At 38.2% G+C, this 14,408-nt stretch overlaps 1 protein-coding gene across 1 annotated transcript in view; it reads left to right on the plus strand.

The window, feature by feature from the left end:
* Window positions 1–14,408, plus strand: part of Rrm1 (ribonucleotide reductase catalytic subunit M1) — a 43,446-nt gene that overhangs the window by 20,582 nt on the left and 8,456 nt on the right. The window contains exons 8-15 of the mRNA XM_042688407.1: window positions 2,074–2,215; window positions 3,474–3,557; window positions 5,136–5,297; window positions 6,006–6,085; window positions 7,790–7,991; window positions 11,827–11,976; window positions 12,309–12,530; window positions 14,036–14,112. Coding sequence (XP_042544341.1) covers window positions 2,074–2,215; window positions 3,474–3,557; window positions 5,136–5,297; window positions 6,006–6,085; window positions 7,790–7,991; window positions 11,827–11,976; window positions 12,309–12,530; window positions 14,036–14,112 — 1,119 coding nt within the window. The remainder of the gene's footprint in view (window positions 1–2,073; window positions 2,216–3,473; window positions 3,558–5,135; window positions 5,298–6,005; window positions 6,086–7,789; window positions 7,992–11,826; window positions 11,977–12,308; window positions 12,531–14,035; window positions 14,113–14,408) is intronic.

Consider the following 14,408-nt stretch of genomic DNA (forward strand, 5'->3'; position numbering starts at 1 on the left):
GTGTCGTCTTCCTGGTTTCCCTCCGGTAGGCAAATATATACCATATATGTGATCAGCAGCATGGGGTTATTTAGTAGTGATTCAGCCAGATGAGTAGAAGTCCTTTGTTTCTTAAGCCTTGTTAATTTTGTCGTATCACCTTACGTTTTGGATTTAACATCCACTTATCAGGGAGACCCTGTGCCTTTTGTCTCTTTGCTCTTGGCTTACCTCGCTCAACATGATTTCTTCTAGCTCCGCTATTTCCCTGAAAATGCCATTATTTTGTCATTTCTAATGGCTGCATAGTATTCCATTGTGTATAGATACCACAATTTTTGGATCCATTCATCTGTGGTGGGACATCTGGGTTGTTTCCATATCCTGGCTATTGTGAACAGTGCTGCAATAAACATGGAGGTGCACGTGTCCTTGTATACTGGTTCCTGTTGTTCAGGATAGGGTCGTAAAGGAGGTCAATATTTAGCTTTCTGAGGACCTAGACTGCTTTCCAAAGTTGTTGTATAACTCCCCTCCATCATTTGTTGTTGGCTGACTTTAGGATGTGGGCCATTCTGACTGGGGTAAGGTGGTATCTCAAGGTTGTCTTTATTTGCATTTCCTTTACAACCAGGGATGGTGAACATTTCCTCATGTGTTTCTTTGCCATTTTTATCTCTTCTTCTGAGAAGTCTCTCTTTAGTTGCCTTGCCCATTTAGTAATTGGTTTGTTAGGTTTGGGAGGGATTAGTTTCTTGAGTTCCCTGTATATACTGGATATTAACCCCTTGTCTGATATATTGCTGGTAAATATTTTTCCCCGTTAGTTGGTTGTCTTTCTAGCTTGGTTGCTATAGCTTTAACTATGCAGAAACTTTATTTTAAGGTAGTCCCATTTGTTGAGTCTCTCTCCAATTTGTTGTGACCCTGAGACTCTATTCAGAAAGTTCCTTCCTGTGCCTATAAGTTCAAGTGTCTCTCCTACTCTGTCCTGCAGTAGTTTCAGAGATTCAGATTTGATGTTAAGGTCTTTAATCCATTTTGAGTTGATGTTGGTGCATGGTGATAGGCTGGGGTCCACTTTTAGTTTTCTGCATGTGGCCTCCCAGTTTTCCCAGCACCAGTAGTTGAAGAGGCTGTGTTTCTTCCGCTGTATGTCTTTGGCTCCTTTGTCAAATATCAGCTGACTGTAGACGTGTGGTTTTATTTTTGGATCTTCTATTCCATTGGTCTTCGGGTCTGTTTTTTGCCAGTCCCATGCTATCTTTGTTATTATGGCTCTATAGTAGAGTTTGAAGTGCCCCTCAAATTTTTAAAAATTGGAAGGCAGGCAAGAATATTCAGTACAGGAAAATTATGTATGTTGTGAGATTATAGTATTGATCTTTTCACCTTGGAGAATCTTTAGAAAAGTGGAACATGAATGTCATTTATTTTTCTTCAGTGCTAAGGATCAAACCCAGGACTTCATGTATGCTAGGAAGGATCTATACTACTGAGCCATATCTTCCCATGTCTCTATTCTTTTGACTCATAGTTTCCCTCCTGGTTTATGCCATATAGCGGTCCTTTAAAAAAAAAAAAAGCAAAAAGTGTTATGTTTAAGAATTTTTGGGCTGGGAATGTGGCTTAGTGGTAGAATGCTTGCCGAACATGCAGGAAGCCCTAGGTTCGATTCCTCAGTACCACATACAGAAAAAGCCAGAAGTGGCACTGTGGCTCAAGTGGTAGAATGCTAGCCTTGAGCAAAAAGAAGCTCAGGGACAGCGTCCAGGCCCTGAGTTCAAGCCTCAGGACTGGCCAAAAAAAATTCATAGCAGGACTGAGTATGGTAAGGAAATGTAAGTGGTGCACGTGTAATCTGGGGAAAATGTTAAGACCTTGTTCTAGGCTTAATATCTAGGGTAGGTAGCAAGATGATTTTACATATTATGTTGATGATCTTCATTATGTCATATCCAGTGACAGTTCCCCTTGTAAAAATGCTTGGGAACCCTGTAAACTTCAAATCTTTAATTTGCTAGCTTAACTAATTTTGTATTGTCTAATCATTTTTGTGACTTGCCCTGAGTTATCCCTTTTTGTCCCCCATAGTTGCTTCCTTCTGAGCATGAAAGATGACAGCATTGAAGGAATTTATGACACTCTAAAGCAATGTGCATTGATTTCTAAATCTGCTGGTGGAATTGGTGTTGCTGTGAGTTGTATTAGGGCTACTGGCAGCTACATTGCTGGGGTAAGCATCTATCATACAACTTGGAAAAGGGAGATTGAAATCTAGAACCAACCATGCCTATGGTCCAGAGGAAACCATTTTCATAGTGCTGATGTTTGGGAGACCTGGGTTTTTGTTCATTACTAGCTAGTTGAGTGATATGGGTATGAGTCATTTCACTTCTGGCTTCATTTTCATCTATTAGAGGCTTAAGTTATCGTAAATGATCTCTGGAGTCCTTTAAGCTAAAATTTTGTTTTTAACAATATTAGAAGATATCATTTTTTATTGTTCTTTATGTGCCAACTGTCATGTAATCCTCATTAAAACTCTATTCAAACTCTGTCTACCCTTATGGACACATTATTTTTTACAATAAACTTGTGAATATTTTATTTTACAAATGAAGAAATTGAGGCTTAAAAGTTAAGTTTCTTTCAGGCATCAAAGTGATAGAGCCAGCATACAAGCTTTAAATGTTGGCACATTATAGGCCAAATAACCTTTGCTAATGTATTATTTTTTGGAAATCAATATAATGGTTTTGGATGAGACTTAGATTTAAATCTCAGCTCTACTGCTTGCTAGTAGCATAGCCTAAGGCAAGCTATTTTATATCTCTGAGTTGTTTCCTCATCTATATAGCAAAGAAAACACTTAACCATTGGACTAAAGTAGGTTTTTTGTAGTTATTGGTATATATACATAACATGTTTACAACAATAAGATGAGCTATTGCTCACTTATTTTTCTCTAATGTTGAAAGAGTTATCTAGGGATTAAAAGGATGAAAGAAGTTAATGAAATATCCTATAGACATATCTTACAGTCATAACACTATTTTATTGGCATTGTTCTACAATCTATTAACCTTATTTATTGCTTTTGATATTTCTATTTCATATAGTTCCTATGTAAGTTGTTTTAAATCCAAAGTATCCAGAAGTATATCTTTATATAGTGATCTTTAGAAGGTTGTAGAGTTTATATTTAGCTACCTTGATTTTCGGTTTGGTTGGTAATGGTTATACCTTATTGTAAATTAGAGATGTGATGGGGTAATGATACTCAGTTGTGATTTATTGAACATTTTGTTGATTTTCTGTTAGTCACTTGTAACAGATGGAGAAGAGGTAAAACTTCATCAGTTGCTACCTAGAAGTTAGGCACTAACTTCTAGATTAAGAAAGAGTTGATCACTTTTGGGCCATTTTGTTTTTTTGCTTGCAGAGCCCTTCCTTTCTCCTCTAGATCACTTTATTCTTGACCTTTCTTTCAGACTAATGGCAATTCCAATGGCCTTGTGCCAATGCTGAGGGTGTATAACAACACAGCTCGATATGTGGACCAAGGTGGAAATAAGGTTTGTTCTGTTACTTGAAAGTACTGGAAATCAGAGCTAAAAATCTTTAGCCATGTATACTTCGGTTCAATTTATATATTTTCTAACTTATTTTTTTTTAGGGGGGTACAGATTTTGTTTTGAAATAGGATCTTGCTATGAGGAGGCCCAGGCTGGCCTCAGATAATATTTTTTCCTTAACTTTTAAAATCAACTTAAGGAGACATAAATTACTCCTTTAAAAACATAAACATTTTATTTTTATTTTATTCTGTTTTTTTTGTCAGTCATTGAACTAGGCAAGCACTCTACAACTAAGCCATAGTCCCAGCCCTCACTGAGCTCTTTTTGCTCAAGGCTAGTGCTCTACCACTTTGAGCCACATCACCACTTCCAGTTTTCTGGTTGGAGATGAGAGTCTCATGGACTTGCCTGCCTGAGCTAGCTTTGAACTATGATCCTGAAATCTCAGCCTCCTGAGTAGCTAGCATTACAGGCGTGAGCCACTAGTACATGGCAAAGTACACACATTTTAAATATACAGTTGGTTGGGTTTTGAGTAATCACCACACCAGCTAAGATACAGAGCCCTTCCATTACCCCAAAATGTTTGCCTATGCATCCTTATATTCTATTTCTCTGTCACTCCCACCCACACATAACTTTATCCCTGGCTCTCGCAGCCATTGATCTATTCAGCATTTTTTTGTTTGTTTGTTTGTTTTGGGTCCGGTCATGGGGCCTGAACTCTGGGCCTGGGCGCTGTTCCTCAGCTCTTCAGCTCAAGGCTAGCGCTCTACCACTTGAGCCACAGCGCCACTTCTGGCTTTTTTCTTTTTGCTTATGTGGTGCTGAGGAATCAAACCCAGGGCCTCTGGCATGCAAGGCATGCGCTCTACCACTGGGCCACCTTCCCAGCCCCTCAGCATTTTTATATCATAGTTTATTGGTAAAAAATTTCTCAAGTTGTGACTCATATTAACACTTACTCTTCACATGGAGTTGTAATATCTGTTCTAGGTTTTCTTAAAAAGCAAAAACAAAAGCTCACCCAGGAGTTGACAGAACTGGGTTTGTTTACCCACTGTTGTCATCATCTTATGAATTTGTAGATACACTAATGATCTATTTATGAATTGTTTTCTGATGGACTTCAGTGATCTTGATGAGACAGATCACCCTTATATTAGTTGTTCGTTCTTACTCTTAGAAATGTAAGAGAGGGCTGGGAAGGTGGCTCAGCGGTAGAGCGCTTACTTTGCAATGCATGAGGCCCTGGGTTCGATTCCTCAGCACCACATAAGCAAAAAGAAAAAAAAAAGCCAGAAGTGGCGCTGTGGCTCAAGTGGTAGAGTGCTAGCCTTGAGCTGAAGAGCTGAGGGACAGCGCCCAGGCCCAGAGTTCAGGCCCCATAACCGGACCAAAAAAAAAAGAAATGTAAGAGAAAACTATTACTTCAAGTTTTATAGTACTTTTATTTATTTTATTTATAGTACTTTTTATTTAGTTAGTTAATTCTAGTGAAGAGCAAAGGAAATATCTTTGAAAATATGAAGTTTATTTTCATTCTGAAAAGAATGATGATTTATTTACTTCTAGCGTCCTGGGGCATTTGCTATTTACCTAGAACCTTGGCATTTAGACATCTTTGAATTCCTTGATTTAAAGAAGAACACAGGAAAGGAAGAGCAGCGTGCCAGAGATCTTTTCTTTGCTCTTTGGATTCCAGATCTTTTCATGAAACGAGTGGAGACTAATCAGGTGAGAAGGATAAGTACCTGTAGGTTATAGTGACTTGATTCATAGGAGCTTTTGTCATCTTCAATCATTTTATTATGCTTGGAAAGAATCCACTTGTATGTGATTCCACAGAATGCTTTCTGTGGAATGCCAAACCTTTCTTCTTGAATTTCTATTCTCTATATAGTAGATGCTACCTGTACTTCTCTATGTAGTAGATGCTACCTGACCTAAGTACTTAAAGGTCATGTACAAATAGTAAAACTAAAGTTGGGCTTAAGCCTAAAATGATTATTTTTATAGCAAATTTCCTAGAGAGTCTATGAAAACCACCTTTCTGTCATAATGTTTCTAATGAGATATGTATGGTTGGCTATTTGAACTTTCTAGTACTGTTCTTCCCTTGCAGGAGTGGTCTTTTAAATTTTTATATTATTTAGTTATACAAAAGGGTTATAATTAAATAAATCAGTTATATAAACTGATATACATACATACATAAATACACACACACACACACACACACACACACACACACACACACACACACACACACACACACACACACACACATCTGGATCAGTGTCACTCCTTTAGTTGTTCCCCCTCAGCAGGATGGTGTTTTAAATTTTTTTTTCATTATCATAAATTTGTTGCACAGAGGAGTTTCATTGTGATATTTACATACATTGTTTACTTTGATTCACCATATCCTTATTACTTCTTTAGGACTGGTCTTTGATGTGTCCAAATGAATGTCCTGGTCTGGATGAAGTTTGGGGAGAGGAATTTGAGAAGTTATATGAAAGGTATGAGAAAGACATGGAAGTAACATATTTTAAAGATGTCTTCTTTGATTTGAGGGAATCTGAATAGCAAATATATTTAATTTGAGTTGGGGTGAGACTCAGAATACTTGCTTGAATGAGGCCCTGGTTCACTGCAGCACTGCATAAAAAAAAGTATTTAAATCAATATCTTGTTTTTAGGAATCTTTGGATACATCTAGAAAACAGTATGTTTTATAGTTTAACTTTAGTCAGATTTGTTTTCCTGATTCGTCATCAAAATTATTTTTTGTCTTCTTTCTTAAAACTTTTGGACATGTTGCTAAGCATTTTGGTTTATAAATAGATCTATGTATAATCTGAATAAAGACAGCAGGGTTAGAATTTTCTGATTTTTTTTTTCTTCCATTACCTGGGCAAACTCAGGGCCACAAGCTCTCCTTCAGCTTTTTCATTCACTTTAGTCACATACCCAATCCAGCATTTTTCTAATTAATTGGAGATAGGGTCTTTAAAAAAAAATTTTATTGTTATTTTAGAAGGGTTGCATTTACATGAGTCAGGTAATAAGTACATTTCCTTTCATACAATGCCATCTGCACCCTCATTCTCTCTTATTCCCTCTTATCTCTACTTACGCGTTATGCGGTTCACTTTCATCAATGTTCGGTGCGCTCCAGTGCTGCACTTTTTCACCCTTTTTCAGATTCGGTGTCCTCCCCACCCTCCCACAGATAGACTTTTCTGCCCAGGCAAACTTCAAACTGTGATCCTCAGATTTCAACCTCCTCAGATTAAAGGTGTGAGCCATTGGCATTCCTTTCAGGTCAAAGTGTTCCTTTAGGTAAACAAGTTATACTTTATATTATACATAGTTATCACAAGTGATTAAGATACATGTTTCAATAGTTCATTAAAATTTCCTAGTTTTAAGAGATTTTGTGTGTGTATGTGCCGGTCTTGGGGCATGAGCTTAGGGCCTAGGCATTGTCCCTAAAGCTTTTTCTGCTCAATGCTAGATAATGCTCTACCACTTGAGCCATAGCTCCACCTTCACCTTTTTGGTGATTAAGTGAAGGTAAGAGCCTCATGGGCTTTTTTGCCCAGGCAGGTTCCGAACCATGCATGATCCTCAGGAGTAGCCAAGATTACAGGTCTGAGCTACTGGTGTCTGGCATAGTGGTAAGAGACTTTTAGGGTAGATTTTCTTCTCTTTTTATTATGAAAGATATGATTGATTTGGGGTTGGGGTTCATTTAAGAGTAGAGCTCATGCCTGTGATCTTAGTTCTCAGGAGGCTGAGATCTGAGATCATGGTTGAAAGCTATCCTGGGCAGCAAAGTCCATGGGATTCTAATTCCAATTAATCATCAAAAAGCTGTAAGTGCAACTGTGGCTCAAGTGGAAAAATGCTAGCCTTGAATAAAACAGCTTAAGAGCAGTACCTAGACCTGGAGTTCAAGCCCCAGGACTGGCATATGCAGAACACAATGAATAGTATATTGTTCTATTTCCTTCATTAGTAAAACAGTGAAATTTTAAGAATTTATATAATTTTATATTTTAGTACCGTCAAGTTGTCTGTAATACTTTCTTAGGAATACATATTATAGGGCTGAGAATATGGTTCAAGTTGTAGGTGCTTGCCTAGCAAAAACTAGGTAGGCCCTAAGTTCAAATCCCAGTACTACAAAATGAATGAACAATACTATTTTTGTCTTTCAGTTATGAGAAACAGGGCCGTGTCCGCAAAGTGGTAAAAGCTCAGCAACTTTGGTATGCCATTATTGAGTCTCAGACAGAGACGGGCACCCCATATATGGTCTACAAAGATTCCTGTAATCGGAAGAGCAACCAGCAGAATCTGGGAACAATCAAATGCAGCAACCTGTGTACAGAAATAGTAGAGTATACTAGCAAAGATGAGGTGAGTAGAAAAACTGCCTAGAATACTGAGAGAAATATCTTAGGTAGTTCACTTTAAATGGCTGCAGGGAGTTTTCATTTCATTGAAGCAAGAGTGCCAAAACAGGCTACAAAGGAAAGAAAAGATATCATCTGTACCTGTAAAGGTTTTTTGTTTTGTTTTGTTTTGTATTTTAGTTTAAACTACATATGAGAGATTGTCTTTTTTTTTTTTAACTGATATGACTCAAATATTTGAGAAATATAACCATGTACATTGATAGCATTTAGGAGAAATAGAAAAATTTTTAGGGAACTCATTCAGTTTAAACTAAGCAAACATATACAGTCTTGTAGAGAATGTTGAGACAAATTTCTAATCTCTAATCTTTGAGGGGATTAAGAAATAATATTAGAAATGGGACAGAGTATTTATTTTTAAAAATACTTTGGGAAGCCAGGCGCTGGTGGCTCATGTCTGTAATTGTAACTACTCAGGAGCCTGAGGCCTAAGGATGGCGGTTCAAAGCCAGCCCAGGCAGGAAAGTCCTTGAGACTCTGATCTCCAATAAACCACTAGAAAACTGGAAGTGGTGTTGTGGCTCAAGTGGTAGAGAGCTCACCTTGAGCTGAAGAGCTGAGGGATAGTGCCCAAGCCCAGAGTACAAGCCCCATGATCAACCAAAAAAAAACCAAACAAACTTTGGGACTAAAGATAGTAGGTGGCAGAACACAGGGCATAAAGTACTAGGTTTAATCCCCAGCACCATAAAAAAGAAGAAAATTTGGGGAAAGCCTTTCCATTTGGGAGAAACCCTACATGTCACAAAAAGATAGGTATAGTTTTTATGCAGAATGTCACATAAAGTTTATTTCAATGGAACAAATAATTTAAGGCTTAGTATATAGAGAAATAGCTTAGGTTAGAAGAGAAATAGAAGATGGAAAAAGTCAGAAAATAAGTGGGATAACCGTACTCCTAAGATTGCAATTTAATTCAAATTAGTCTCAGCTATGTATAACACATCATATACTGAGAGTCCTGAGAAGAGAGCAGAACATAATAATATAGCTTAGGGGCTGGGAAGGTAGCTCAGTGGTAGAGCACTTGCCTTGCATGCCTGAGGCCCTGGGTTTGATTCCTCAGCACCACGTAAGCAAAAAGAAAAAAGCCGGAAGTGGCGTTGTGGCTCAAGTGGTAGAGGCTAGCCTTGAGCTGAAGAGCTGAGGGACAGCGCCCAGGCCCAGAGTTCAAGCCCCATGACTGACCAAAAAAAAAAAAAGTAATAATAATAATATAGCTTGGTCACTGACCTCTGGAAACTTGTTTAGTTGGAAGAAATTGACATATACTCAAGTGATTTTTGCATGATAGTTGATGATAAAGAGACCAGAGTGATGCTTTTAAAACAAAAATCAGTTTTTGTCATTTGTCTGCACAAAATTCCTGTTTGGCTTACCAGCCCATGCAGAACTCTTTTAATTGAGATATAATTTACTTATCATAAGATTGAACCTTGTACAATTCATTGTTGCTTAATATCCCCGTAAAGCTTTGAAGCCATTACCATTGTCTAATTGTAGAACATTTTCATTATCTTAATAATGAAACCCTGTACTCATTTGTATGCCTTGTTTTACTTTTTGCTTCTCTTTCCCTCAGTTTCTGACAAAAATCTATCTCTAGATTTTTCCCTATTGTGGCCATTACATATGAATACATAATATGTGGCCTTTGTCTCTCGCTCCTTTTTCTTTTTGTCAGTTGTGGGGCCTGAACTCTGGGCCTGGGCACTGTCCCTTAGCTCTTCAGCTCAAGGCCAGCGCTCTACCACTTGAGCCACAGCGCCACTTCCAGCTTTTTCTGCTTATGTGGTGCTGAGGAGTGGAACCCAGGGCCTCATGCATGCAAGGCAAGCACTCTACCACTGAGCCACCTTCCCAGCCCTCTGGCTTCTTTTTCTAAGGCTTACCTACTTAGTAGTTTTTGTCTACTTACTGTATTTTACTTATTCCTTCCAGAGCTCATACAATGCTCTGTAAAGCTCTACAAAACTGAATACTTCTACCTTATGTGCTGCTACTTCCTGTTCACTCACTCTGCTTCAGCTCTCCTAATTTTCTTTTCTTTTTTTTTTTTTTCTTTTTTTGCCAATCCTTTTTTTGCCAAACTCAGGGCCTTGGGCACTGTCCCCCAAGCTTCAGTTGCTCAAGGCTACCACTCTACCACTTGACCCACATTCCCAGCTCCTTCTATTTTTCTTGTATGTTCCTCATATATGTCAAGCATTCTCTTGCCTCAGGATTTTTATTTTTTCACTCTGCCTTAAGTGTAAAATGCTCTTGTCCCCAGGAAGCCATGTATCTTTCTAATCACTTCAATTCTTTACTCATGTGAAGTGGTCTAATTGAGGTCTTTCTTAACAGTTCCATTTAAAAATGACACCTCCTTACTTCCCATTACATTCTGTCTTTTTCTGCCTTTTCTCCCTTCTATATATCACACTGACACAATTGAAGCTGAATTTTAACAATAGGTATTGACAAGATATAAAATAGATGTGAAAAGTAACAGGGAGATAAAACTGTTTCAGAATTTAGGGTGATAGGAATTGAAACCTTAGATTGGGAAAGTCATAATCAAAATGGAAACAAAGATGTATTCAACATTATAAAACATGGGCTGGGAAGTTGGCTCAGTGATAGAGCGCTTGCCTTGCATGCTCGAGGCCCTGGGTTCGATTCCTCAGCACCACATAAGCAAAAAGAAAAAAGCCGGAAGTGGCTCTGTGGCTCAAGTGGTAGAGCGCTAGCCTTGAGCTAAAGAGCTGAGGGACAGCGCCCAGGCCCAGAGTTCAGGCCCCATGACCGGACCCAAAAAAAAAAAAAAAAAAAATTATAAAATATTTATTAAATGCTAGATATGGTGGTAGTTACTTTTTAAAAGGATTAATTATATAACCCCTGCCTGAAGCTCATTACCTAATGTACTTTAATGGGAAAAATCACCTGAAGTGCTTTTTTGAAATCCCCATGGATCCTATCTTAATAAGGGCTTGTCAGAATTATCAGTGAAGCCAGGCTCACACCTGTAATCCTAGTTACTCAGGAAGCTGACGTCTGAGGATCACAGTTCTAAGCCAGCCTAGGCAGAAAAGTCTGTGAGAGACTTATCTCCAATTAACAAAAAGCTGGAAGCGAAGCTGGGGCTCAAGTGGTGGAGCACTAGCTTTGTACACAAAAGCTCAGCGATAGCACCTAGGCTGAGTTCAAGCCCCTAGGCTGAGGAGGACCAAGAAACCGCCAACAAACAAAACAAATAAAGAAGAGAATTACCAGTGAAGGTGAGGTGGTATTTTAGAAGAGCTTTCTGCAGTGATGGAGATATTTTGTCTTATGGCTTTGGGGCACTTGACATTGATTTTACAGTTGTACTTATTTTTTCCTTTCGACTTTTAAACTTTTCCTTTAGAGGGGCTTGCACTTGCTAGGCAGGTGCTCTAGTACTGAATCACACCCCCAGCCCTAAAATTTTATTTTTTATTAAATAGTTATATGTTGCTAATGGCTACAGCACATATTTACTTGAATATGAAGATATATACCAAAGAAATTAATCATATCACAATGTGCTATAGGTTTGTTAATAGAACTATATGTTATAATTGTCCCTTCACCTTACCTGTATCTTACAACTCATGTCACTGCATATTGAAGAGAGTTAGAAATATACCGATGAATTGTAAAGACAAGTTAGAGAGACACATTACAAATTTTCATGTCTGAGCGTTAGAGGTTTGCATAGGGAGAAGAAATTAAAATTGTGTGATCCTAGCCCCCTTTTATTTTCTTTCTAGGTTGCAGTGTGTAACTTGGCTTCCTTGGCCCTGAATATGTATGTCACATCAGAACACACGTATGATTTTAAGAAGTTGGCTGAAGTCACTAAAGTCGTTGTTCGTAATTTGAATAAAATTATTGACATAAACTACTACCCTATTCCAGAGGTATGAATAGATTTCTGTCTTTATCAATAATTATTGAAATCCAAGAGGGATTTCAAAGTCTGAAATTCATAAATTAAATGGTTGTTATTAGAATGGAGTGAGAAAACTGAAGTTCCGAGGGATTGTATAGCCAGGTATGGTGGTGCATACCTGTAGTTTCAGAACTTAGGAAGCTAAAGTAGGAGGATCCCGATTTTCCAGGTCAGCCCTGTTTATCAGGTAACACCCTGTCTTAGGAAAAACAAACAGGTATTATGTTATCAATGTTGGATGTTATTTTTTGTTTTCAGTGATGTTTTCTCTTTTTTCTTTCTAAATCTTTTGGCACGAAGGCAAGCTTATCAAATAAACGCCATCGCCCCATTGGAATTGGGGTTCAAGGTCTAGCAGATGCCTTTATCCTGATGAGATACCCTTTTGAGAGTCCAGAAGCTCAGTTATTAAATAAGCAAATCTTTGAAACTATTTATTATGGAGCCCTGGAAGCCAGTTGTGACCTAGCCAAGGAGTATGGCCCGTATGAAACCTATGAAGGCTCTCCAGTAAGCAAAGGAGTAAGTACATGAATGAAATTTCTTTTCTGTGAGCACCTATATACTGGGCCATATGACCCACTTCTCAGGAGAAGACCACATCCTAATCACTACAATCTGTGAACATCATCTTTATGTGTTCATGAAGGAGTCTTTGTAATTTCAATGAAGGATCTTAAAGAGATCATCCTGGATTATTCAAGTGGGCCTTAAATCTTATGACAGTTATTAGAGGGACTGAGGAAAAGAGAAAGCAAAAGGATCATGATGGCAGAGACTGGAGTGATAAAGACATAAGGCTCAGAATGCTAATGGCCATGGCAATTAAAAGAAACAAGGACTAGAATCTCTGGAGAGAACATGCCATCCCAATATGTAGATTTTGAGCTTGTGACTTCCAGAAACATGAGAATACATTTTTTTGTTATTTTAACTACCAACGTATTGTATCATACTAGCCATAGGAAACTTCAGTACCTTTCTCCTATGGAGTGAATAGGATACTCAATTTTAATCTCTTGAATTAATTAGTCATTGCTAAAATAACTGATGAGGGATGCTACTTTCTATTACTAAATTTAGTGGATTAAAATAATATACATTTGTGCCAGGTGCAAACTTAAAATTGTAATCCTAGCTATTAAGAGCTAAGATCTGAAGATTGAGGTTCAAAGCCCAGCCTGGGCAGAAAAGTCTGTGAGACTCTTATCTACTATTAACCACCAAAAAGCTGGAAGTAGAGGTGTGGCTCAAGTGGTGGGGCACCAGCCTTGTGCATAAAAGCTTAAGGGACAGAAAGTGCTAGGATTACAGGCATTAAGCCACCAGTGCTGGGTACTTCTGAGGAATTTTATCTGACCAAGTTAGTTCTTCTCTTTTTGTTTGAGTCAAAATTAACTGATTGTAACCTTAATTACATGTTTACCTTTACCACAATCGTGGGCATGGCGTGCATTGCATTCCCAGGTCCTATACACATTCTCCTAGTCTGTGGCCTGTCTACCAGGGACTAGCAATTTTGGAAGCTGTCTTAAAATTCTGCTGTTGCACTGCCTTTTTAAAAAAATCAGTAGTATGATTCTCTTCGATGTAAAATTTTAAGTTTTGACATTTCTGCTAATATTTAGGAATTTCCGTGTGTCATTGTTTGAAATAAGGTGTTTTTACTTAAGTAAACAATCAAAATAATGACCTGAAGTAAACATCAAGGTTGGAATATGTTTTTATTATAAAAAATATCTCAGCAACATAGTTTCATGAGTGTTAAGACTTCCTGGTTTGTAGGCATCAAATGAATAAGAAGACTCAAGGGGCTATAGGAGAGAGACCTTAACAAATTTTCTTAGACCACTTCTGACTGCATGTTAGCATATCCAGGAAAATCGCTGGATCATGTGATTGTTTTATATAGGTTAACTAAAAGACAGCATTTGTTGGGATGTGGGAACATGGCATGTTTTTTTTTTTTTTTGTCATAGTTTTAAATTGCTATAGAATGACATCAATTTGGGCTCTTTATCTCTTAGATTCTTCAGTATGATATGTGGAATGTTACTCCTACCGACCTATGGGACTGGAAACTTCTCAAGGAGAAGATTGCAAAGTAAGTAAAGTTAGAATTAAGTTAGGAGGACATGGATTTTCTTGGCTCTTAAGAAGTAAGATATATATTGCCGGGTGCTGTTGGCTCACGCCTGTAATCCTAGCTACTCAGGAGGCTGAGATCTGAGGATCACGGTTCAAAGCCAGCCCGGGCAGGAGAGATCGTGAGACTCCTATCTCCAATAAAAACCACCAGAAAACCGGAAGTGGCGCTGTAGCTCAAGTGGTAGAGCGCTCACCTTGAGCTGAAGAGCTGAGGGACAGCGCCCAGGCCCAGAGTTCAAGACCCACAACCGA

The sequence above is a fragment of the Dipodomys spectabilis genome, unplaced genomic scaffold (assembly GCF_019054845.1).
Source record: "Dipodomys spectabilis isolate Male_0828 unplaced genomic scaffold, ASM1905484v1 ptg000003l, whole genome shotgun sequence".
Classification (NCBI taxonomy): domain Eukaryota; kingdom Metazoa; phylum Chordata; class Mammalia; order Rodentia; family Heteromyidae; genus Dipodomys; species Dipodomys spectabilis.